We start from the raw sequence: 16,553 nt of genomic DNA, 5'->3' as shown, positions 1-16,553 counted from the left end.
AGTGCTTCAACTATATATGGTTAAATATTTTTAGTTGTGATATACTTAGAATTTTCTGCTCTCCAGCAAACTTAGAGCAGTAACAGTGACAACTAGAGTGAAAAACAAAACAACACAAAACTGAAAACAATCAGGCACCAAGGCCAGGTATAATTCGTGCTTCTGTTTGGAGGTCCAATACTTCACTTGAATCTAGCCTCTCCCGAATTACTACATGCTTCCAAGTTATCTCTTTATTCTGGTCTTCTCTCTCTTCAAATTTTCCAAACAAAAGAACTTGCTTCCATTCTTTCATCAAGCCCCACCAAGTCATTCTGCACGTCATAGAATGGTGATTATTCCATTTCTGAAAGGCTGCTACACCCCGTTCAAAACCTTTTCTCTTCCTTTCTAACAGCCATAATCCTAATCAAGAGACCCAACAGCCACAGCACCACTAGATTATATACACAGACCAAAGGGTCTGGTGGATAAAAAACAAAAACATTAAAACAGAAACAAAACAATTTTGCCACTTGAAATTTAAGAAAATTTGGTCTTATATAAATACTTTTATCTGCTTTTAAATCTAGACCACTCAGGGGCGCCTGGGTGGCTCAGTCTGGTGAGTATCTGATTTTAGCTCAGGTCATGATCTCAGTCTGTGAGTTCCAGCCCCACATCAGGCTCTGTGCTAACAGTCCAGAGCCTGGAGCCTGCTTCCGATTCTTTGTCTCCCTTTCCCCTGCTCACTCTCTCAAAAATAAAAAAATTAAAAAAACATGGAAAAAAATAAATCTAGACCACTTGGTGGAAGGTGAGGAGCACCCGAAGGAATGAGTCTATCAGAGCAGTCCCATGCCTAGGGTGTATACATTTCCATGGTAAAAATAGCTCCTGTCTGCGAAACCAAGCCATTTATTGTCTTCGATGGCAAAAAGTAGATGAGATGTTAGAAGCACAAATTCAACAAACACTATTTTATTGCCTAAAAATACATAGCGACGATTAGGGTACATGTCACAAATTACAAAAGAAAAATGTACAGGGAAAAGTAGAGACAAATGTATTAAATGATAACAAGGTACCCATTCATATGGAGCCCATTAAGAACAAAACAGTTCTCTGTTAGTTAGACAAGGCCAAGAATAGATACAGTGCTATGTAAAAAAGGTGAGTTACCCTAGAAATGTACCTCTACTAAAAAGGAGACATGTGTTGGTAGTGTATCTAAATGTGTCCTAAATTGAGTAACAGCATACACGGGCGATGTTCCACAACACAACCATTGGTTTAGGCAGGAATCTGTGAGAGACGTGGTTGCCTATCTGGCTGAAAGAGCAAAGCCCCAGGACTGATTAACTTCCCTACCTTCCACAGAGCTTTGTTCAGGTGGTTTTGGAATGCGGTGTCAGACACCCCATTCATGGCTGCTGCAAGTTCCCTCAGAACAGACACTGTGGACTCATCACTGGCATTCAGAATCCGCACAAAGAATTTATTCCACAATTCACCATCTTTTAGCCTAAAAACATATAAAACCATTTCCATCAAGATTAGGCACATAAAAGAATTCTGGGTTTAAATCAGTGTACATATATGCGCTAAATAATTTAAGGTAATAGCTAGAAACTCTAGGGTTAGGGCTCATTCAAGTAGTCCTTTCAAAGCCCAGGTGGAACTGTAAAAGAAAAAAAAAAAAAGACTACCGTAGCGGGGAAAGCCATAATACAATGCACATAAAGTCTCTGATCTGAATCTATAAATTTCCTCTGTGCACTAAGATGCAGCACTGTTGCACAAGAGAAGAAATGCGAATTTTCCTCCTCTCCTCTAACTTTCCTAAAGTCTAGTCATCACAGACACAGCAGTTCTCCCTCTCCTCCGGCCCAGTGTTCTATTATCTTCACCGTCTTCTGAGAATTCTAAGCTTGACTGCGGTCACTACTGCTGAAGTCTATGATATTTGTAACTTCTTTCTTTAATTAGAGAAGCTTCTAATAAGGCAGAGTTATCAGGCAACCCCAGCTGCCCCTACCTGTTTGTGTTTGGGTTAGACCCACCTAGGACCATAACCAATGAGAGATCCCTGAATCTATCCTACACATCTTATATTGTATTTAAGGCCTATTTTTAAAGGATGTTTAAGAGACAAGTAAGACTGGCTAAATTCTGAATTAAATAAGAAAAAAAAACCCAATTTGTTGGGAGCAGGGGGAATGGAAAAGGGGTGTTAAATTCTCAACATGGTCTTTTTTTTTTTATTTTTAGCCAAAGAACATACCAATAAGTGATAGATTGGGAAGCTTATTCTGGGAAGTTATTAGCTATGATAAGCTCAAGTGGAACACGTGATATTTAATAAGTTTTAGGAGGAAGCTTAAGGGAATACTAAGGTCCTAAGACCAAGAAGCTCTTAGTAAGGGAGCATTTACTTCTCCAAAGAGATTCAGTTCTCTGCTTTGGTTCTGACCATTCATTAAGTAAATAATAGCCGAAAATTAGTATATAATTTAGAAATTTAATTCTCTTCAAGAAATGCTTATTAACTTTGATAACAATAGCTATTAAAAAGGAGTATAAGGCTAACATCAATTGGCTAGAAAATCATTCTCACGAAATATTTCTATTAACACTTTTAGACTGAGAGACTTGCGTCATGATAGTCACAGTCTCCAAGAAACAGCTCGGTCCAGAATGATGTCCGAAGTCTGAAGAGTTTGATTCTCAGTTTGTCCTGCACCAGATGCTCCACTGATCCTCTAATGGAAACTGGGTGAAATTCATGGACTCGTGGCATTTGGACTAAGAAAACTAAAGCTGCCCAAGCAGAGGGCATCCAAGAAAAAGAGAAAATTATTTGGAGAGTCAAAGACCCTGAAATCACCAATACTTACTCAGAAATATTTTGGCTAAGTTTCCAGAGGGACCCATCCCAGAAGACCTGTAGGTGCTCCTTGAACAATAGTAAATGTGCTAAATCTGCTATACCAAACAGATCTACCTGAAATCACAAAAAGCACCATCAGCTAAAATAATTTTCTGCTACTATCATGGCAATTTATTTATGTAGAAAGTTGAAAGTTATTATGATGTTTAAGTTTATCTTATGATATACATTTTAGTAGACTGTTCCCTATCCTTAGTGTAAAGGGAGAAGCTCCCCAAAGAAGTGATCAACAGAGCTAACTCTAGGATGCCCTAAGGACACAAGATGAGAACAAAATTATCCTCAACAACAAAAATATCAGGACTGTCCAATTCAAATTTGTAGACCTACTGAATTTGCATGGCCTATGGCTGTGATCTAAACGTGGTTCACATGACAGTTTAAGTTCATGCTACATATTCCATCAGCGAATGCCAAATGCTCCGAGATGAGTCAGAAGGGATTTTTGTATATAATGTTAGCATATAAAACACTGTACACTCATAACATTCCTCTTATACACATCATTCCCTTTAATCCTCCCAACAATTCTGACATACACAGAGCAGACTGCTCTCCTTATTTTACAAAGATTACAGAAAATGACTTATGAAAGACCACACAGATAAGCGATAGAAATGGCCCTGCTGGGGTGCCTGGGTGGCTCAGTCGGTTATGTGTCTGACTTCGGCTCAGGTCATGATCTCACAGTTTGTGGTTTGAGTCTTGCTTTGGGCTCTGTGCTGACTACAAGCTGGGAGCCTAGAGCCTGTTTCAGATTCTGTGAGTGAGTGTGTGTGTGTCTTTCTCTCTCTCTGACCCTCCCCTGCTCATGCTGTCTCTCTCTCTCTCTCAGAAATAATTAAAAAAAAAAAAAAGAAATGGCCCTGCCATTTAGGTTACTGAGTTAGTCGTATGTCTGCACGTGTATGTGTAGAGTCTTCAGTGTTATGACAGAAAAATGGTACATTTTGCTTGACTTGGTGCTATTTGAAAACTAGGTCATCTATTCCAGGGAAGAAAATATGAGTAAACACTATCTTTCATGGTTTATCTAGATAAGAAAGAGATTAAGAAGCCCTTTCCATATTTGCTCAGCCTTGTTTCACACTTACCTGGTAGGGAGAAGAACAGTTAGCCAGGATCTTTTGTCCTTCCAGGATTTGTACAGTCCGGAAGCCGCTGAGGACAAAAACATCTAGCTGCGCCCTAAGGTCGACACTGTAGGAAAAGTCCACTATCTTCAAAGCTTGATTGTTCTTATTACAATCATAGGGATCGTGGAGTCTACGCCCAGATTTAAGAGAAAGAGATAATAAAAATAGGCCATGAAAGAAGCTGCAGAGCTGGTCTTTAAAAAAAAAAAAAGAAAGAAAAAGAAAAGGAAAAAAAAGGTACTGCAGGTGTGTCTTAGCTATGCCAACAGCTCCCTCCAGTGGTTAGCTATGAAAATGCACCTGTAAGAGCAGCAGACGTGTCCACCTAAGTGGGGAATGTTGAGATTAGTCCAGTGACACAAATACGTCTAAATCAGAATGTATACCCATCACAGAACATTTATCATATTATCTTTATTACATAAAATAAGTACTGAAAGTATAGAGTACAATCCTCTGTCTCACTAGACATAGTAATACGTACAATAGCAATGCTCTACACAGATAGGAATTATGATGGAAGAAATTAAGCTTTTATAGATGTCATAGGCCTTCTTGTTCATTGCTACAGATTAGGCTTTCCAAGTGTCAGATTCCTCCTTTTCAGAATTTAACTGAAACAACAAAATAAGGCTGTTTTTTGGGAAGGTGTCACCTATACTGTAAACTGTCCTGTTTTTATTAAACCAACACCATATTCTCTTACTCTTATCTGTAATTCCAATTGTTATTGACTTAAAAAACTCCCAAAAACAAACAACAAAAGACAATTTTATGACATTAATTCGCTATTAATTATATTTTCCTTATTATCCATTCCATGCATTAAAGCTACTCTCCGAAGAGACACAGGAATTATTTATGTGAGAGAAAACAATGAATTATTCTCATGTGTTCCTTTTGTCTCTGCTTTTCTCAGTTCCTTCAAATCCATGATTAGGATCAGTGATAGGTGCTATATTCTTAAATATAGGCTTTGACTAATCCCATCACATGATTTATTTTATTTTAAAATTTACATTTGCTTATATGGAAACCAACTTGACAATAAACTATTTGTAAAAAAAAAAAAAAAGAAATTACTTAAAAATAAAAGCTTAAAAAGAAAAAAAAAATTGGGGCACCTGGGTGGCTCAGTCGGTTTTGCTTCTGTCTTCTGCTCAGGTCATGATCTCACGGTTCGTGGGTTCGAGCCCCGCATCGGGCTCTGTGCTGACAGCTAGCTCAGAGCCTGGAGCCTGCTTCAGATTCTGTGTCTCCCTCCTCTCTCTCTGACCCTCCCCTGCTCATGCTGTCTCTATTGCTCACTCAAAAATAAATATTTAAAAAAAAAAAAAAAAGCAAAAAAATTTACATTTGCTCCCATTTCTCCTTGGCACAAGATACATTTTTGGCCATCGTAAAATTATGTATTTACTGCTCTGTGCTCACCCCTTGAACGTGATGTCTAAACTGGGTTTAATTTGAACACTAAGCCCTTTTTCTTGGCATAGTTTACATTTGCACTCTGGTTCTACCCACTTTTCTTGGCAATTACCTCAGTCTGGCTTGACTTAATTAAGCTTTGTTTTGAAACCAAGAAGTGCTTCAGTTTTACTAGAATCTTCACTGGCCCCATTCAAAGATGACACAATCTACTTCATATCCCTCCAAATATTCATATTTTATATCTCTTTTTTGACAGTAATCATCACAACACTGAGAGGTTAATTCTTTTTTATGAATTAATGTTTCCTCAATGTATTTTTTCTTTGAATTCTTTTAAACTATTCCAAATGATTATTGACTTTTACATAGCAAACAACTCTCTTAACATACTGTGTTCTTCAATACGGCATTTATCAAAAGGCAAAAGGAATTGGAAACGATCCATATTTTTCTTAAATGTTTATTTATGGGAGAGAAAGAGAATGTGTGGACGTGCATGGGGGTGGGGGTGGGGAGAGGCAGAGAGAGAGGGGGACGGACGATTTGAAGCAGGCTCTGCACAGACAGCAGAGAGCCTGATGCAGGGCTGGAACTCACAAACCATGAGATCATGACTCAAGCCAAAGTCAGCTGCTTAATCAACTGAGCCACCCAGCTGCCCCAGAAACTATCCACATTTTAAGAGAAAGTTGACAGAATTATGAGAGAATGAAAAGGACCAACCTGTTTCTAAGAATCAGACTCCTTGGACTCAAGTCACCATGGACTATTTCTGCTCTGTGTAGTTTCTCCACTATTGTCAAAAGGTTATAAATAACCAACACTATTATTTCATGGGTAATAAGTTCACTGTGTCGAAGAAGATCCTGGAAACAAAAGGACAGAAAATTCACTACTTAAGTTGGGGTGACTGTACTTAAACTCAATACCTTGCTACCTGCTGCTTTGTACTCTTCCTTGTCTTTTTCTACTAGAATTTGGGCTCCTCTGTAGGTTGGGTCTTTGTCCCACTGTTAACATTGCTCTCCTATAAGGCTGTAAGGGTATGATAAAAGAATGGGTGAAGAACATCAAGGATTAGCCCAGGCCCATAATAGGTGCTCTATAAATGGTAGCTTCATTCCAATCATTTTAGAGAATTCGTATTACCATCAAAATATGCAACAACACCTTCTTAGGGACATTCCAAAGAACAGTATGATATATTGTGCTTGGGTTCTAAAAATAATCTAGTAGGGGATAGCATACATAAAACAAGAGTAGCAAAAATAGACCATTCCTTATGTAAGGAGTTTGGAAACTGCCACTCTGTCCTAGTAAGTAAAAAGCTTAAAAGACTGAAAATCAACTCTTCTAGGATCTATAAGCATGGGGGCAGGGGGTGGGGGGTGGGGGAGGAAGGTCCCTCATACTTCTGTGAGTTTTATGTCTAGGAGCTAGATCCAGTTCTCACACTAAATATTGGAGAAAAATTCTCACTGTGCTTCTAGACAGGGAACGGAAGAGGAACCATTTTGAAATAGGCCAGAGCACTCTGTTCTTAAAAAGCTCTCTCTCAGGATGGGGCGCCCGGGTGGCTCACTGGTTGAGCGTCCAACGGCGGCTTAGGTCATGATCTCACAGTTTGTGGGTTTGAGCCACGCGTCAGACTCTGTGCTGACAGCTCGGAGCCTGGAACCTGTTTCAGATTCTGTGTCTCCTTCTCTCTGCCCCTCCCCCACTTATGCTCAGTCTGTCTCTCTCTAAAAAATAAACATTAAAAAATTAAAAAAAAAAAAAAGCTCTGTCTCAGGTGAAACTAGTTGACCAGAGCCTAACCTGCTGGAATATTATCAGAGCCTACTTGACCCGTGGAAGGGAAATACCCAACTGCAGCCCACTCTAGCCATCCTGTCCCACCTAAGGGAGGAGAAATACTTGAGAAGTACACAGTCCGGAGGCACAGGCTCACTATAAAAGAACATAAATCATAGAACTTTATAACGCTTTCCTTCCCCTCACACCTTATCACATTATTAAAGGCCTATTTATAGCAGTTCTTTTTACCCAGTACATCATGTCTGGCAATCAAGAAAAATTATAAGACACACTGAAAGGCAAAAAACACAATTTGAAGAGACAAAATGAGCATCAAAACCAGACATGGAAAGAATACTGGAATGATCACACCAGGAATTTAAAATAAGAGTGGTCATGAGCTGATGATGGTCACAGTTAGATGACTGGATCATTGCACAATTCTATTTTTGTCTATGTTTGAAAGCCGACATAGTAAAAATTTTAAAAAATACCAAAGAAGTTCTTGGTCAAGATAACTTAGGAAAGGAAAATGATGAATGCTTTTAATTTATAATTTTTTTGCTCTGAGAGACAGAGCGCACATGAGCAGAGGAGGGGCAGAGAGAATCCTAAGCAGGCTCCACAGCCAGCGTGAGCCTGACAGAGGGCTCAGTCTCACAACTGTGGGCCCATGACCTGAGCTGAAATTAAGAGTCAAAGCTTAACCAACTGAGAGACCCAGGGACTCCTTTATAATTTAACTGATCTATTTCTAGAAGAGTAACAGAAATCTTGCACTAAATTCATTTGATAAAGGGGATACAAGTATGTTTTTATATTATTCAAACCTGAAGGGTGAAGCAGTTTATATACTGGTGCCAAACAATACAACCATCTTGGTATTGGTAACAGCTGCACAGATGATCATACTCTTCCTTCAAACGTTCCTTTAACTTGAGGTTGATATAAAAGTCCCATGGGACAGGTTGAGAGGACACCTGTAAGAAATTTTAAAAATAAGAGCTATCAGAATCTATGGTTATGGTTGGTAGATTGTAAACATTCCCTCCAGCCCTTATGATACCCAGAAATAACAATAAAAGAATGTTTTAAAAAGTCATAAATCTATAATAAAAAACACAGCAGCAACCAATTCTGGAAGCTGCACAGTAAGAGGTAACCCACTTAGCAGACCCAAGGAAAGCTGATCGTAGCAGTGGAGAAAGCTGAGAGCAACCAAGTTTATGCTACAAGACCATCTCCCCACAGTATAACACTGATGGCACCAATTAACCTACAGAGGGGTGGAGGTGGAGCCAATACGGCAATGGATGAACTCTATTAATGTGGAAGTTAGGCCCCAGACTCCCCACTGCTGCTCCTGTTAGCCCAGCCTAACTGCCTCTCCTCCATTCTAGAAGACCAAAAGTTGAACCCTGAAGAGTATAAAACAGAAGGGCTCTGGACTAGAGGACACCAAGCACTGAGAGTCAGGTGGAAGAGGAAAAAGTTTATATATCAAATGTTAAGATGGCACCTTTCCACCTCTCCACTCTCCAGACTAATTTTCCTACTTAGTTTCAAGCTAGCAGCCAGGATTATATGATTTAGGCAGGAAATCAGAAGTTTTCTCTGGAGGATCTGATAAGCTCAAAAGAAAAGACCTCAAGGATTGAGGAATTTTATTGAATGGCCATGAGAACTCTTCTTATAGTGAGGCCCAACAGCTGTCAAGGTCCTATATCAAAGAGCTTTCAATTAGCTTTTAGAGTCCCACGCTTATATATGAATAGAGGGCCAAAGACCTGAAGACAGCCTCTAATATGAAAGACTGAGTTCAAAACAGACAAAAGGAAACAGATGATGCACAGAGAAAAAAAATTTAAAGCATCGTAAATATACTCAGAGAGATAAGGAATATTCTACCTTTGAAATGAAAAGCAGAATGTTACCAAGAAGAAAAAAATTACCAAAACATAAAAAAGAGCTCTTACAAATCAAATGCATGACAAAAGAAATGAAAAAAATCCAATAAGAGTTCTGAAAATAAAGTTGACAAAACATTCCAGGAAGAAAAAAAAGAGAAAAAGAGAAAAAAGATAAGACTTTTAAAGGGTCTCTAAGAGACCCCATGTCCTAATAAAATGAATTGTAGAGAGAACAGAGAAGACTGAAAACAAATAATTTATTCTTTGAAGAAAATTTCTCAAAACTGAAGGAGTTTCTGGATTGAAATGGCCATCCAGTGTCTAGCATATGAGCGACAATAGATTTTTACCAAAACATAACATAATTGTGAAATTTCAGAATACTGGGGACAAACTTAAGATTCTACAAGGATTCCCAGAGAGAGAAAAACAGTCTCACACAAAGAATGGCAAAAGACTTTAAAAAGCAAGGCCACAAGCCAAAGATAATAAAGCCTATCTTCAAAATTCTAAGGAAAAAAACTTCTGAACCTAGGATTCTAATAGTCAGCCAAACTACCAATCAAGTATAGATGTGGAATAAAGAATTTTCTGACATGAAAGGTTTCAAAAACAATGTATATCCTATGCATCCTTTCTCAGGAAGCTACTAAAATAGGAGGGCTTAAACCAAGAAAGAAATAAAAATGGGAGCTAGTATTACTGGGCATCTGATATACGAAAGACGTAACATGAGTCCCTAGGATAATGGTGAATGGAAATGTCAAGGTAATATTGTTTGAGTGTGTGTGCGCATGTGTGTGTGTCAAGTACAGAATGTAACTTATCCTGACTGAAGCAGGCCAGAAGATTTCAGGATATTTCCTAAATAAGATAACATTGATAAACACTTAGTATGTTTGGACATATTAAGAGATTTACACAATAACCTCTCATTTTTGATATCTCATCCTGGCATAGAATGGTGAGTGATTTTTTTGGCGTCTCACTGACTTTTCTATCAGGAAGCTGATAGACTATTCAAAGGATCTGCTGGTACCATGGGGCCACAATTACTGCTCCAGCCCACATTATTTTTTTTACAAGGCAACTAAAATGACAAAGAACCAGTCCCACCTTTATTATGGTTAACTCTGCCGAGTTTCTTGGTGTCACCCAGAATAATTTATAATCTTCACATGTTAGGTATTCTTGTTTAATGCAATAATCTTCATGACCTGTTGAGACGGTAAGATTCCATTTAAAAATCGTTGGGAATATGGATAGCCCCTTACCTTTTACTTCCTGGTTTAAGGGCTAAAGGCACTTTGTATTTGCCATTTAGTAGCATCTAGAATACTTTTCAAAATCATTTGTTAAAAGTTGAAAGAAGGGAAGACAGAATCCCTATTGTTACTGGGACATTAACTTATCAGTGTGTCGACTCTATAATGCTGTTTCTTTCTGTATGTTAAAGCAGTATTTTTTTTTTAATTAAGTAAACTCTACCCCCAATGTGGGACTTGAACTCATTACCTGAGATCAAGAGTCACATGCTCTACTGACTGAGTAGGCCAGGAGGCCCCGTAATGCTGTTTCTTATAGTCTAAAAATATTTATTGTGCTCAAACATCAAGCTCAAGTACAAATAATCACTTACTTGTATGCTGTCATACAAAAAAACCTACGCATTGAATGATACTTACCTAATTCAATTTCCTTTTCTATTTCCAACTTAGGCATTGGTCTGTCTTCTACAAAAAATTCTGCAGAGGCCCTAAGCTCTGATAGAGATTTTAGTAGTTGTCTGCGATACTGTGGACACCAGGGTGACTGAGTAGGGTTGTCTGCAGGAAAAAAAAGTTGACAAAAAGATCACCCCCAAAATGTGTATTATAAACGGGGGCGGGGGGGGAGACTGCATAGTCAACACTGCTAACCTAACAACACTCATATTTCAGGTCTTTACAGTGTTCAGTTGGTACTGATTCATTCTAGAAGCTTCACAATTTATGGCAACTTTTCTAGAGAATAAAAAATAAAGCTCAGTTTGCGGAGATAAGTTAAGTGTTCACCAGACACGGAGGCAGATGTATGTTTGCTTACAAGTGGGATATGCCATGCTACCTGTAGTCTCATTGGTAAGCTCCAGTTTCTCAGGAATTTGCAGACATTTGATGGAGGACGAACTTGTGACTGAGGCAGAAGACCCAGAGAACCCAGAGGAGTGTGTGGCTTCTCGGCTGTCTTCGATGATTGGGCTGAAAGAACCACAAATGAGTCAGTCCTCATAGAGGTAATATATATTAACTAATCTTCGTTACTTTACTTAATATTCATTAGTTTAATTTTCAAAGTCCATTATTCTCCTGAAACAGATATAGATTCATAATCAAAATCTAGGTGACTTTATCTACCTTGGCAGACAAGCAATGCTCAGCATTAGATTTTCTAAATGGATGCTTTATTTACCTAATCCATACTAAATGCCTAATCTACATCTATTCTAAACTACTGGGAAACAATGACTAAGATACCAATTTTTTTCTTGTCTATCTTTTCTGTGGACTTCTTACTCTTCATTAAGAAAAGGTCAAGAGAAAGGGAAACCCAAATCACTCAATGTAATGCTAGCAAATGTGATAACAAGTTTGTTGGGAAAAAAATCTGAAAATGCAGTTATAAAAGCATAAATCGGCAAATTAAAGAATATTCCTGAAACAAAATTAGTTTGTTTAAATTTGCCAACTTTTAAATACAGTTAGTCCATGGCTCTTTATGCCATTCCCTCAATACCATTCGTTATTCATTTCCACCTCTCCATTAAAAGATACTTTAAAAAGTACATTTCTACTTGCTTATCTGAAATCAGTGTATCAAGCTATTCTACCATTAAAAATGTTTTTTAATGTTTAATTTTTTTTTGAGAGAGTGAGCGATCATGAGCGAGGGAGGGGCAGAGAGAGAGGGAGACACAGAATCCGAAGCAGGCTCCAGGCTCTGAGCTGTCAGCACAGAGATTAGAGTGGGGCTTGAACCTGTGAACCACAGGATCATGACCTGAGTTGAAGCTGGCTGCTTAACCGACTGAGCCACCCAGGCGCCCCATATTCTACCATTATTTAAAACTCAATATTAAAGGAAAAACAAAATCTCTCCCAAAGAGGTACACTTTGCCAAGTTTCCTCAAAGACACCATAGTCCTCCTGGGCCTCTCAGCCTCATATTCAAACAGTTACTAAATCCCACTAAATCACAATTTACTTCTTCTCACCCTCATATTCAAATCAGTTACTAAATCCCACTGACACTTTTCAGGGGGAATCCTTCTGTCATGTAAAGCACTGAGCACAGTTCGTGGCAGGTAGGTAAGAGCTGGATAAATGATCGCTATCAACTGATAAGCACACACAGAATAAAAGACCAAACAATCTGGTTATGCAACCTATAATCACCTGAGCTTCTTGATGCTGAGACTTGGATTATAGATGGTGCCACAAGCTGTCTGCTGATCCTCGGAGATCTTCACATCTAGATCCTCCTCCTGCAGCAGTCTCTCAGGATCAGAAGGTAGATCTTTCAAGGATATTATCTCATGAAAAGGAGTGGATACAAACCGAGCTGCTCTCGCAAAGTCGCAAGTGTCCTCTGGGTTAGGGCATATAGTTACATTCCTGAAACCTGTGATAATAGCATCCTCACTCAAGGGCTCAATTCCTGTAAATTCATCCTGAAATAAAAACCACAAAGAGTTTAGCTGAAATATTTCGATGAGCATATGGAGGACTTTTTTACTTAGACACACATTAGATAAGGGATTTTCAACATAGGGTACAGAAGTAGTATATCAGAATCTCTAGGAAAGACTATTTTAAAAAGCACATCATAACATCTGAGGAAAAAGGTTTTGTATCATGGAAACAGCAAACTATGTATTACCAAAAAAATACAGTGAGGATTCTCCACACAAAGGAAAAATACTGGACAATGTTTTTCCTCCAACCAATTTCACCTAAGAACTAAAGGAATAATACGTTTTTTCTGCTGGCTTTGGCCTAGAAAATGTTCTGATAATCCTCTATCCTCCTGCCCTTTAAGTGGTCTTCTATGCCAAATGTTGAATTTTTATTTTATTTCTTAAGGATAATTCATGGTCATAGTAGAAAATATAGAAAACAAAGCATCAAGTATAAAAAATGAAAAATATTTAAAATATTCCTTTGTCTTTAAAAACAATACATGCAGGGGAGCCTGGGTGGCTCAGTCGGTTAAGCATCTGGCTTCGGCTCAGGTTATTCGTGGGTTCAAGGCCCGAGTCAGGCTTTGTACTGTCAGTGCGGAGCCTGCTTGGGATTCTCTCTCTCTCCCTTTCTCTCTGCCCCTCCCCAAGTCGCTTGCTCTCTCAAAATAAATAAAGAAAGGTATTATATGTATATGGTCTAAAAAGTCAACTAGTTTGAACGGATATATAGTGAAAAGATCTCCCTCCCTCACTTGACCCCCATACTTCCACTCCAATTACTACTCCCCAGCTGCAACTGTTGTTACCATGTACATCTGGTAGCTAACATGCATAAGCATATTCTATAGATTTAAAAAAGGGAGTTTTACATAAGACACTCTCAAATACAGAGAACAAACTGAAGGTTGATGGGGATGGAGAAAATGGGTGATGGGCATTGAGGAGGGCACTTATTGGGATGAGCACTGGGTGTTGTATGTAAGCGACGTTATCACGGGAATCTACTCCCAAAGCTAAAGGCACACTGTATACACTGTATGTTAGCTAATTTGACAATAAATTATATAAAACAAAAATCAGTAAATAAATAACGGGTTTAGGGGTGCCTGCCTGGCTCAGTTCATGGAGCATGTGACTCTTGGTCCCAGGGTCTGGAGTTTGAACCCCACGTTGGGCATGCAGCCTACTTAAAAAATAAATTGAAAGGGGTTCTATAGCAAGTGAAATGATAGCATATATGCTAGTATGTATTATTCTTCCTCATTATACTTTTAGCCTATCTTCTGTGCTATTAAAAAGTCTTGGGGCTTTTTTTTTTTTTAAATGTTTTATTAATTTCTAGGAGAGAGAGAGAGAGACAGCCAGCGTGAGCAGGGGAGGGTCACAGAGAGAGGGAGTCACAGACTGAAACAGGCTCCAGGCTCTGAGCTGGCAGTCAGCACAGAGCCCGACGCGGGGCTCGAACCCACGAACCGCGAGATCATGACCTAAGCGAAAGTCGGACGCTTAACCGACTAAGCCACCCAGGCGCCCCTAAATATCCCTGTACATTTAAATCTTTAGGGATATCTTAGTTTTCTGAGGAATAATTCCTAAAAGGAGAATTATCAGGTCAAAAAGATTATGAACAATAAGGTTCTTTATATATACTGCTGAGCTGCCTTCAGGGAGACTGTATCACTTTATGTAATATTGACCTTCAGTATATAAGAGTGCTCATTTCATTTAATGCTATGAATACTGGATATGAATTTTCTAGTTTATGAATTTGACATATACTTTGAATTTCTGACTCAATGTTAGTAAACAGAGGTGAGAGGTACATGCAGATAAAACAATAAATGTAGCTAAAAAATTTTAAGATCAAAGGAAGATAGATGTCTATAGTCTAAGAATATACTTTATGCAAATACTACTTATATGTCCTATTAGTTTAGATGTTTTATTTATTTATTATTTATTTTAAAAAATTGTTTAATGTCTATTTATTTCTTGAGAGAGAGAGACAGGGTAAGAGCGAGGGAGGTGCAAAGACAGAGAGACACAGAATCTGAAGGAGGCTCCAGGCTCTGAGCTGTCAGCACAGAGCCCAACGTTGAGCTCAAACTCACAAACCATGAGATCATGACCTGAGCTGAAGTTGGACACTCAACTGACTGAGCCACCCAGGTGCCCCTAGTTTAGACATTTTTTTTGTTTTGTTTTGTTTTATTTATTTCTAGGAGAGAGAGAGACAGCATGAACAGGGGAGGGTCAGAGAGAGAGTGAGTCACAGACTGAAACAGGCTCCCGGCTCCGAGCTGGCAGTCAGCACAGAGCCCGACGCAGGGCTCGAACCCACAAACCGCGAGATCATGACCTAAGCGAAAGTTGGACGCTTAACCGACTAAGCCACCCAGGCGCCCCTAGACATTTTAAATAGAAGTGTTTTCTTAGGGGAGAAATTCTGGTAGGCATCCTTTCTTTTTTTTTTTAAATTTAAATTCAAGTTAGTTAACATATAGTGTAGTCTAGTCTTGTTTTCAGGAGTAGGACCCAGTGATTCATCTCTTACATACGACACCCAGTGCTCATCCCAACAAGTGCCGTCCTTAATGCCCATCTCCCCTTTAGCCCATGCCCCCACCCACCCACCCTTGGTGAGCACCTATTAACAAAATTCAAGTAAAAGGCGCAAGGTACAACAATATTAAAATTGACTCCTTTAACTATTCAGTCCATCCCTGAGTACCTGAAACTAGAACCACTGTCTCCAAATCCAGCTGACCTATTCATAGTGTTGTCTGGTGTGACTCCAGGACACAGTATGTAAATCATTAATCTCCTATGTCCTTTTCTTTTCATAGCAGTTGGTGGACTAACAAAATTATTTTGGAAAGTATTTAAAATAAACAAAATTCCATGCTTGGACTTATCCCTGGAAATTCCAATTCAGTACAGCTGGAAAAGGGTCTCGGCACCTTTAGCCATAAGCAACTGCCTAGGCTTTTCTAGGTTGTTGGACATGTTCTATATCTTAATCTGGGTGGAGACTGCATGGGTATTCACATATGTAAAAATTCACCTAGCTGTACAATTACTATTTGTGCAGTTTGTTGGATATAAAATATATCTCAATAAATAAATAAAAAGAAAACCATGTTTAAAAAAGTTACCCTGAGGGATTCTTCCATAGGATATAGAGAACACACTGATTTAAATCATAGCTACTGATCACGTCTCCCCTTAAAAGTCTTCAGATAAAATAATCAGTTCTCTTCAACCTCAAGACAAGTTTCCAGATCCTGGTTTGAAGAGAGGGATGATTTGCTTCCCTAGAACTTTAATGAAATATCAAAGATAAAGGTTCTTTGAGTTGAATTCTATGCAGGGTCTTTTTACTCTAAGGATTATCATGTCACTACTTCCACAGTACTTAAAATAAAACAGTACTAAAGAAAAATGGTTGGTCCACATAACCCTTCAAATGCCACAAAAAGCATCTTATATAAAAAGAACAAAGATCCTTTGCTATGTTGGCTTAAAAACAATGCTAAAAGCTTTTCAAAGACAGTGATTTTTCTCTCCACTAAAAAAAATTGAGATGTAATTTACATTACCAAAAACTGCACCCCTTTAAAGCATGTATCCCA

At 38.6% G+C, this 16,553-nt stretch overlaps 1 protein-coding gene across 1 annotated transcript in view; it reads right to left on the bottom strand.

The window, feature by feature from the left end:
- Positions 1-944: 944 nt before the first annotated feature.
- Positions 945-16,553, bottom strand: part of BUB1B (BUB1 mitotic checkpoint serine/threonine kinase B) — a 50,668-nt gene continuing 35,059 nt past the window's right edge. The window contains exons 15-23 of the mRNA XM_039232922.1: positions 12,635-12,909; positions 11,307-11,440; positions 10,886-11,026; positions 10,317-10,417; positions 8,121-8,270; positions 6,217-6,359; positions 4,024-4,195; positions 2,877-2,983; positions 945-1,504 (exon numbers count right to left, since the gene is read on the bottom strand). Coding sequence (XP_039088853.1) covers positions 1,273-1,504; positions 2,877-2,983; positions 4,024-4,195; positions 6,217-6,359; positions 8,121-8,270; positions 10,317-10,417; positions 10,886-11,026; positions 11,307-11,440; positions 12,635-12,909 — 1,455 coding nt within the window. The 3' untranslated portion in view covers positions 945-1,272. The remainder of the gene's footprint in view (positions 1,505-2,876; positions 2,984-4,023; positions 4,196-6,216; positions 6,360-8,120; positions 8,271-10,316; positions 10,418-10,885; positions 11,027-11,306; positions 11,441-12,634; positions 12,910-16,553) is intronic.

The sequence above is a fragment of the Hyaena hyaena genome, unplaced genomic scaffold (assembly GCF_003009895.1).
Source record: "Hyaena hyaena isolate Hyena2069 unplaced genomic scaffold, ASM300989v1 scaffold_70, whole genome shotgun sequence".
In the NCBI taxonomy this organism is placed as follows: domain Eukaryota; kingdom Metazoa; phylum Chordata; class Mammalia; order Carnivora; family Hyaenidae; genus Hyaena; species Hyaena hyaena.
The sequence above is the reverse complement of the archived record's forward strand: the minus strand, read 5'-3'. Positions and strand labels throughout refer to the sequence as shown.